The following is a 7,630-nucleotide window of genomic DNA, read 5'->3' as shown; positions in this document are numbered from 1 at the left end:
GGAGTAACCCTTTAAAAGGAACACACAAAACTTAATTTGCTGAAAATGCTCTCTCCCTTGGCCGTCAAAGATGTCATGATGTTGTTTATTCATCAGAACATATGGGCAGAAATGTAACATTACTTCACTTGCTCACCAATGGATCTACAGCAATGAATGGGTCTTGTCAGAATGAGAGTCCAAAGCTGACAATAAATACCAAAACGGCAAAAATACCAGTCCATAATCAATAATAACTTTCCTCTTTGTGTGTCCCCTGTTGTCCTTTCACATCAAAACCTACTAACATATTTGTTTAGACCTGTTCCAGATCAGTGCTTGATTTCTACATAATTTAAATAATATTGTGGATAGAGGACTATTTTCAGCATTAAGCGTCTTAATAATGGATTTGTTTCTACAGACATTAAGACATTAAATCGATGGACTGGGATCTTGTGGATTATTGTGATGTTTTTATCAGCTGTTTGGACTTCCATTCTGACGGCACCCATTCACTGCACAGAATCCACTGGTGAGCAGGTGGCGTCAGGTTAAATTTCCCCAAGTTTTAATGAAAAAACTAACTTATTCACGTTTTGTATGGCCTGAGGGTGAGAACGTTTTCATTTTTGCTCAAACTATTCCTTAAAGACACGCAACACGAAGCACAGATATACTTATTTTAAATATAAACAACTAATAAAGATCAACTAAACCTACGTTTTGACAGCTGTCTAACGAAACAGAACTGTTTTTAGTAAATGCAGTCTTACTTTAAGCTGGCCCATGACCATGCTCATGACACAGCTGTCTGGAGTGGGGTGATGGTCCTGAGCGGTGATGATGTGCTGAATGGTCTGAAAAGGAAGGCTCTGCAAAAAAAGGCACATTCTGTTAGAACGGAATCAGGAAGACAGTGTGTATATGACAGCGATGACAAGCGTAAAATAAGCCAACTTACACTTAATTTGGTCATGATTGCGTTCTTCCCTTGAAATCCCTCTCCTTCCCACGTCAAACAGGAAGCATCAGTCTAGAGGAGAAAAAAAAGTAATACAGTAATAAGATATATAGGCGTATAAAGAGGCGCATAATACGGGGCTCATAGTCGTCCGTACAATAACTTAATCCACTTACATACAGGTCGGCGAGCTTCACGCGGTCTGTATCAAACTGCTGATAATAGTGTTGCACGAACCCGCTGCCGATTTGCTCCCACATCGGTTTTTCTGCCATTGTTCCTCGCTGTACGAAAAGATCCCGTGCGAGTTCGACAAGAGAAAATTTCCACGTGTAGCCGAATCTGCAAACAAACACTAGAAATGAACTTTGTTTGATCACACAGTTGAACGAACGCGAACGGCTATATCGTTAAATACGTATTCGGAACAACGGCCCGTTTGAAACGTTTTTACTGTAAACATAATTTTTAAACTCACAAACGACCACCTCGATGTAATCGCAACGCTACCTGAGCTGAGTAACTTCGCGCCTTATTGGCCGGAACAAGAAGCAGCGAAGAAAAGGTTACCAGCAGATCTGAGATCAGCTTTTAGGAAAGTAGGCGAACTGGATTCAGAAACCGGACGATTTCTTCTGTCCGTATGAGTGCGATGTTTTTATAACAATTATATGCGTATGAATACACACAGATAAAAGATAAACGTTCATTCACAATTAAAAGAACAACACTTTACAGTTTGAGACGTTATTTTAAGTCATGCAAACAAAAGTATATTAATAAAACCAAAAATCCGATTTGATTTCACTTCATAGTAATATAAAATTAATGATGTTATAGACATAAAAAAGCAAATAGATTTACGTATTAAATTAAATGGTCTGGCGTCAGACTTCATTAGACCATTTTCTTTTCAAACCAAACTGGAGCAAAAATGCAAAATAAACATTCGAACGTGGCGTGTATCATTATTATTAAATGTTCTATTAATTATTGTACATATGTCTATTCAATATTTCACCCACACTATTTAATGTCTACAATTTAATCCCTTCATTCTTTTCTTCACGAAGCTGCTTATTTCTTTCGCACGAGCACAGCTACACAGGCAAGCATTCGATTTCATAGAGTATTTCATTTTTATCCTCTATAATTTTAATGTACATTTATACATTTTATTTTCAGAGCAATATAATATGCAATTTTGATAAGTGTTGTATTATATATTTATCACGTGAAATGTGCGCCTTATATTGTGTTTTGATGTCACACATTGTAACGACAGCAAATTAATAAACCATAATGTAAAACTTTTTATAAAATAGCAGACGCATACAATATTTGCTGGTGCGATCGGGGAGGACTTTTAAAAGACTTTTATCATGCCAACATTTCTAAATTCGCTTGTTTAGGTCTCTGAGATCGCCTGTCTGTCCATGATTTCATGCAGACGGCTCAGCCGTGTAAAAACATTTTTCTAAAACATGTTTATTTTTGTTGTATATTTCATAGTCGTCTTGAAAAATTAAACAACAAATAAACATAGCTGACAATATATCTTCCCGGAAAATAAGTATCAGGCACAAAACGGACACCTGTGAATTAGCAACTATGAATGCCAGTAGGTTACGTGTTTTGCGGATGTAATTTGCCGTAGAAGTTAAATGCATAATCATGTCTGGGTCTCAAGGAGTCATTGCTTTGTGTGAAAATACCACAGAAGTGTTTCTGGATGTTTCTAAATTGCTCATTACATACGCGGACAATATCCTTAGGTAAGTGGCTTGTTGCGGAGACGTTCCCGAATGCCGGGTGGAATGTTGCTACGCCTGGTTTTTTGGAAATGACAGACTCTTGTATGAGGATGTGTTGTTCATCAGACAGCAGACTAAACCAAATTACTTTTTCTGCATTAATCATGCTGCACGACCTTTGTATGATATATATTGTTTCTACCCAGGGATGCAAAATACTTGATTACTGTACTTAAGTATTATTTGAGGGGGTTTTTAGTTTATTCAAGTGCAACTTAAACTACTTTTACTTGACTACACTTTTACTCCTTGCAATTTTATTTCAACTTAAAAAAGTACATTCCATTTCTGTTTTATCTTATGCACATTAAATAAGGTAAGCGTACGCATCAAGCACACACACATTTCTACTTCAGTTAGGACTTTCATCAGATAAAAGCCTGGGTCCAACAGTTCACCATCAAATCTGAACAAGCATCATGAGGTAGCAAAGTTGTGTTTCCCCCTAAAAAGATCATCCAGTATTGTTTCTGTTTTGATAGAGCCGTTAGCTGTGTAATATATTGACTGCACACGATTGAATTATTTTTGGATGCCCCATACTTATGTTAATGAATGAATGAATGAATGTTAATCAAAGAAAGATTTATATCTTAGTTTGTGTTCATCTGATAAACGAAAATTGTTTAATTGTCATTGCTGCGCTAGATATGTGTTTGACCTGTGCTGTTGCATTTTTTTTGTTTTCTCCCTTTAATCAAACTTCTGTATGTCTGTCAGAAAAAAAAGTATGTCTACTTTTTTAATACTTGAGTACAAAGTTTTTCAAATTTTTTTGTAGAAACCCAAATGAGGATAAATACAGATCAATCAGAATTGGAAATCCAACATTTTCAACCAAGCTCCTACCAGTCAAAGGAGCCATTGAATGTCTCTTTGAGATGGGATTTGAGGAGGTTGGTGCCTTTTGATATGACCAAGTACACACACACACACACACACACACACACACACACTCACAATCACACATTTTGATAGATAGATAGATAGATAGATAGATACCTTTATGGCTTAGAAACATCATAACATGTCAGATTTGCTTTTTGTATGTGTCCACGTTAGGCTGAAACCCACCTAGTGTTTCCTAAATCTGCATCTGTGGAGAGGCTGAGGCAGGTGCGGGAGTCAATTGCTGCTGAAAGGGACCAGAGACTTGGTACGAGTAAAGCCGCGTCCAACCAACAAAGTCATCCTCCACCACCAGCAGGGCCCTCTGCTTCTTCTTCCTCGGCCATCTCCACACCTGCACCTGCACCACCACCAGCTGCTCTGCCATTCACTGTGAGGGTTTTTTTTCTTTTCTTTTTTGGTTTCCTTCTGTACTTCATGTCATTCTATTTTTTTCTTGTTTTAATGTATATTAGTTGAGCAGTGGGACATTTCAGAAGACTGTGCAGTCAAACTTCCAGCATGTGTTGATATACGAGAGCCCCGAGTTGCAGCAGAAGGCCCTGAGCTGCATACCTCATGAACTGCTCCGATCCAGAGCTAAAGAACGCTTGAAACAAGCCAAGGACGTGGAACCAGGTTAGCGGGACCTCATATCATTTTACATCAGTTTGAACATGTAATATATGTACATAATAGAATATATTTTTAAGAAAATGTTTGTGTTGTGTTCCAGCTTGTAATCTAGATGAGGAGGACATGTTAGTTTTAGAGCTGTTGCAGTGGTTCAAAGGAGACTTCTTTACTTGGGTGGACAATCTGCCATGTAGCCGATGTGGAGGTCCGACCCAGCCTTCTGGACCCCTCTCCCCCTCAGATGATGACCTACGCTGGAATGCAGGCCGCGTGGAGAACCACTTCTGTCACACCTGCCAGCTCTCCACTAGATTCCCAAGGTACATCAGCTTTATTCGTCACTATAAGATAGTTGCGCTGTTGATGCTTTACGCATTTTGAAAGATCACGAACCTGTGTGGAACTTTATATGATTTTATTCTGCATTACCCATGTCGAATTAAAAAATAGAAACAAGCAGTTCATTCAAAAATGCTGTCATAATTTACTCACGCTTGTGTCACTGCACACCTGTATGACCTTCCTGTCTTAGGTTTTGGATAAAATGACGCACGACAGTAATCCACGTGACTCTAAAAGAGCAATGATATTCATGTTAGTTACAAACTGACCTTTTTTACTTTCCCAGGTACAATAACCCAGAGAAGCTTCTGGAGACCAGAAGAGGGCGTTGTGGGGAATGGGCCAACTGTTTCACTCTGCTCTGCCGAGCTTTATGCCTTGAGGCCAGATACATCTGGGATAGCACGGGTACAAATCTTACAGCACTTCTGTACCACGGTGATATGATTCCCGAGCAGAAACACTCAGTTTTGGCCTGCTTTCAGATCACGTGTGGACGGAGGTGTATTCTCAGTCGCAGTGTCGCTGGCTGCACTGTGACCCTTGTGAAAACGCGTGCGATAAACCCCTCCTGTATGAAATCGGCTGGGGGAAGAAACTCTCCTACATCCTGGCGTTCTCTAAGGACCAGGTTGTGGATGTGACATGGAGGTACTCCTGTAAACACCCAGAGGTCCTTTCCAGACGCACACACATTCAGGAGACGAGGCTGCTGCAGACGCTTAACGGCCTCAACGCTACGGTACGTTTCTCGTTTCCGTGCGCCTCATTTCACTGTTGACTCGCATAAATGAATCTGACTGTCATTTCCATTTCCTGCAGAGGCAGCAGGCTCTAGGAGCAGAGAGGAAGCAGCAGCTGTTGCAAAGACTGCTGGTGGAGCTGGTCGAGTTCATTTCTCCAAAGACTCCTACATCTGGAGAGCTGGGGGGTCGCATCTCAGGATCTCTGGCTTGGAGGGTGGCCCGAGGGGAGTCTGGGGCAAGTGACACTAAAGGGGTGAGATGCTTTTCTGTAGGACTCATTTTTACTGATTATGCCATTGAAGGAAGATAAATATCACTCCAATGCAATAATTAATAAAAATTTGTTTGTGTGTATTAACTCCCCTTTTATGTGTGTTTTCTCCCAGGAAGAACAGGAATGCGTCTTTATTCCTTCAGAATCTGAAAAGCAAAAGAAGTTGTTCCATATTTCTTATAATGTGACCAAAAACTGTTACTTCAGAGTGAGCAATGGCCAAGAGACTATCCCAGGATGGCAGAGAGGTGCTTGGAGGACAGAAAATATGTTCAGGAAAGAAGAGAATGACTGGCATATGGTTAGTTTCTTTTAACTTTTCTTATGTAACTAATATTAGTAATACATTTAGGTTTTTTTGTGCAATTTCTACTTATTGTTTTAATTAATGGTCTATTTAATGCTAATGTTTATTATTTAGTTTTTTATAATACTGTTAAATCCAAGAATCATTTGTTGAACAGCACAATAAAAAAGGTAATATTGTGGAATATTATCACAATTATTGCTATTTTTATTATTATTATTTATTGCTGTGATGACAAAGCAGAGTTTTCAGCAGTCGTTACTCATCTTAATGTTTTTGTGGAAAACATGGCACTTTTTTTCATTATTCTTTAATGAATAGAATGCTCAAAGGAACCTTATTTTTGTAACATTATAAATACCGTTACTGTCACTTAACCCATAATGAAAGTAATTTGTCTTTGCTGAATAAAGGTATTAAAATATTACTGACCATAAAGATTTGAAAGGTTGTGCATATGCCATTAAATGAATCATACCAGCATCGGTGCATTTCTACTTGTAGACCTTAATAGCCATTTTCCCCTAAATGTATTAATTTGGGTTTAAATGCAGTACTTACAGCTCTGATTCTGTGATTGTAGGTGTATTTGGCACGAACGGAGGGTTCTTCCTTCGGTAGGATAAGCTGGAAAATGAACTTCGCTCCAGTAGGGATGAAGATAAAGTCCACTTCGGTCCGAGCCTTCAGCCAGACCTTCCATTCAGGCAGCGTGCGTTGGAGTTTACGCTCCGCCGAGACCACCATAGAGTTCCCCGGAGGTATGAGTCTCAGCGTTTGATGCATCAGCTGAATCACTGCTCTCTGCGCTTCAAGAGCTCATTTCTGAAATGGGTTTTTAAACGTAACGTGATTGCCAGTAATTAAGCTTGATTATAATATTAGTAATCGGTTTGTTTTCACAGATGGTGAACTGCACTCCTCTTCAAGTCTGTCCGGAGGCAAAGAGCTGATTGTGGAGGCGGAGCTCTCAGGAGGAGAGGGTGAAGTGTCATGGCAACACGCTCAGCTCTTCAGACAGAGTATAAAAGACACAGAGAAAGTTTTATTTGAAATCTTGGTTGAAATGGAAGAGTCTTGATAAGAGATTAGCATGTTTACGTCTCTTGCAAGTACACATGTGAAACGCTGAGGAAATGTTTCAGCAAAAGTAAGTTTTTACTTTCCTTTTAGACGCAACCCTGCAATCAACGGTGTTGTTTTAAAGCCCGGCATCAAGTCTCATCTGCATGTCTTTTTACTGTATGCTATTTTTATCTGGCTGTTGTTTCTTTTCTTTTTTTTGCCAGAAATACATTTTACTGTAAATTACTCTGGCTAGCCGGCTGGAAAATTGAACTATTTTATTGTAACGTCTAAGTAATGTGATTTTTAGATATAACCAAAGTTGGACATGTAANTTTGTTTCTTTTCTTTTTTTTGCCAGAAATACATTTTACTGTAAATTACTCTGGCTAGCCGGCTGGAAAATTAAACTATTTTATTGTAACGTCTAAGTAATGTGATTTTTAGATATAACCAAAGTTGGACATGTAAAATCTGTCATTTCGTTGAGTTTAAAACTGACTTTGCATTTTTTTTTTTTTCTGTTCATAAGTGTAATGATATGTCCTTTTAACCATACATTAAATTATTTAATTCTTCAGTCGTGCTTACACTTTTTGCTACACTATAGTTGAA

At 38.8% G+C, this 7,630-nt stretch overlaps 3 protein-coding genes across 4 annotated transcripts in view; 1 reads left to right on the top strand and 2 right to left on the bottom strand.

Annotated features, from left to right (window-relative positions):
- Positions 1-494, bottom strand: part of LOC122346050 (nuclear transport factor 2-like) — a 4,656-nt gene extending 4,162 nt beyond the window's left edge. Inside the window, exon 1 of the mRNA XM_043240703.1 lies at positions 486-494. Coding sequence (XP_043096638.1) covers positions 486-494 — 9 coding nt within the window. The remainder of the gene's footprint in view (positions 1-485) is intronic.
- A 201-nt stretch (positions 495-695) lies between these two features.
- LOC122346055 (nuclear transport factor 2-like) lies at positions 696-1,526 on the bottom strand. Of its 2 annotated transcripts, none has more exons than XM_043240712.1 (4): positions 1,454-1,526; positions 1,120-1,285; positions 944-1,015; positions 696-854 (listed from the first exon to the last, which is right to left on the bottom strand). In XM_043240712.1, the coding sequence occupies exons 2-4, from the start codon at positions 1,216-1,218 to the stop codon at positions 717-719; spliced, it is 309 nt and encodes a 102-aa protein (XP_043096647.1). In that variant the 5' UTR covers positions 1,219-1,285; positions 1,454-1,526; the 3' UTR covers positions 696-716. The 2 variants fall into 2 exon arrangements, with proteins under 2 accessions (XP_043096647.1, XP_043096645.1); XM_043240710.1 differs by having other exon boundaries at positions 1,422-1,520.
- A 1,004-nt stretch (positions 1,527-2,530) lies between these two features.
- On the top strand, positions 2,531-7,341 carry LOC122344761 (peptide-N(4)-(N-acetyl-beta-glucosaminyl)asparagine amidase-like). The gene is made up of 11 exons (XM_043238324.1): positions 2,531-2,718; positions 3,539-3,653; positions 3,820-4,038; positions 4,122-4,284; positions 4,382-4,601; positions 4,910-5,031; positions 5,109-5,365; positions 5,446-5,622; positions 5,756-5,944; positions 6,534-6,711; positions 6,856-7,341. The coding sequence occupies exons 1-11, from the start codon at positions 2,618-2,620 to the stop codon at positions 7,029-7,031; spliced, it is 1,917 nt and encodes a 638-aa protein (XP_043094259.1). The 5' UTR covers positions 2,531-2,617; the 3' UTR covers positions 7,032-7,341.
- Positions 7,342-7,630: the final 289 nt, after the last annotated feature.

This window comes from Puntigrus tetrazona, chromosome 5 (assembly GCF_018831695.1).
Source record: "Puntigrus tetrazona isolate hp1 chromosome 5, ASM1883169v1, whole genome shotgun sequence".
NCBI classification, from domain to species: domain Eukaryota; kingdom Metazoa; phylum Chordata; class Actinopteri; order Cypriniformes; family Cyprinidae; genus Puntigrus; species Puntigrus tetrazona.
The sequence above is the reverse complement of the archived record's forward strand: the minus strand, read 5'-3'. Positions and strand labels throughout refer to the sequence as shown.